General features: G+C 54.7%; 1 protein-coding gene across 1 annotated transcript in view; it reads left to right on the forward strand.

Annotated features, from left to right (window-relative positions):
• The window catches only part of LOC104517113 (A disintegrin and metalloproteinase with thrombospondin motifs 8-like), a gene marked incomplete at both ends in the record, with an annotated part of 3,337 nt that extends 2,035 nt beyond the window's left edge, over positions 1-1,302 (forward strand). The window contains 2 exon segments of the mRNA XM_010161675.1: positions 634-741; positions 743-1,302. Of these exon segments, the coding sequence (XP_010159977.1) occupies positions 634-741; positions 743-1,302 (668 nt within the window).
• Positions 1,303-1,321: the final 19 nt, after the last annotated feature.

The following is a 1,321-nucleotide window of genomic DNA, read 5'->3' on the forward strand; positions in this document are numbered from 1 at the left end:
TGTGCTCTGTGCCTTCCGATGGGAGCTCTTCTGCATCGTGGTGTTGGCTGCAAAACCCTCCCAAAGGTGAGCCCAGGGTGCAGAGATGCCTGCCCTTGGATGGGGATGGTTTTGCTTCCGTAGTACTTGGTTTCTTCTAGGAAAGGCTTTCACATTAACATCAAGTCATCCACGGTAAGAGATGTCTGTTGGGTTAACTGTTTAGCTACTGATCTGTTTTTAGCAGCAGTGTATGTCTTCTCTGGGGGGAGGTGCTAGCAGCACCCCAATTCTCTCCCATCCAGCTGTTCTCCATCTATAGCTGATGCTATCCTTCAGCATTACAGAGAAAGCCAGACTTTTAGTCCCAAACACTTCATCCATTTCAAAAGAAAAGGGAGTAAGGGGAATTTCCCACCAAGGCTGGTAACGGTGGGGCTCTTCATTTGATTTCATCACTCATTTTTGCATGTAATTCAGCAAAATCTTCCAGCCGAGCACACATCTGGCATCACTGCAATATGTCTGGCTCCTGAGCACTCTGGCTTGCAGAGGAACAGTTTCAGAGCCATGATCCCACTCGCCAAGTGCTATCCTCTGTGTGAGTCTCCTTTAAAGTCCAGGAAAATAACCATGTCCCTTTGCCCCATGCAGATACGGCTACAATGACATCGTCACCATCCCCGCCGGGGCAACCAACATCGACATCAAACAGCGCAGCCACCGCGGGGTCCGTCACGATGGGAATTACCTGGCGCTGAGGAGGCAAGTACCTGCTTAACGGCGCCTTTGCCATCTCAGCCATGTAGCAGGACATCCTCATTAAGGGGACCATCCTGAAATACAGCGGCTCCATGACAACCCTGGAGAGGCTGCAGAGCTTCCGACAGCTCCCGGAGCCCCTGACCGTCCAGCTGCTGACCATTGCCAGCGAGGTCTTCCCACCAAAAGTCAAGTACACCTTTTTCATCCCCAAAGACGTCCCTTTCAGCAAGCAGAAGGGCAAAGAGAAGAAGTCAGCCAACGTCATCCGACCGATGCTGACCTCGCAGTGGGTCCTGGGTGACTGGTCCGAGTGCTCCAAGACCTGTGGCTCCGGCTGGCAGAGGCGGACAGTGGATTGCCGCGACGTGGAGGGTCAAACCTCCTCCACCTGCGACCGAGCCCTCAAGCCCGAGGACATCAAACCCTGCGGAGACATCCCCTGCCCTCTCTGGCGCCTGGGTCCCTGGTCCCCCTGCTCCCAAACTTGCGGCGAGGGCGTGCGGACACGCAACGCTTCTTGCATCGATTACACCGGTAAAATCACCGCCCCGGAGAAATGCAGCTCGCCGGGGCCACC

Source organism: Eurypyga helias, unplaced genomic scaffold (assembly GCF_000690775.1).
Source record: "Eurypyga helias isolate BGI_N326 unplaced genomic scaffold, ASM69077v1 scaffold29431, whole genome shotgun sequence".
In the NCBI taxonomy this organism is placed as follows: Eukaryota; Metazoa; Chordata; class Aves; order Eurypygiformes; family Eurypygidae; genus Eurypyga; species Eurypyga helias.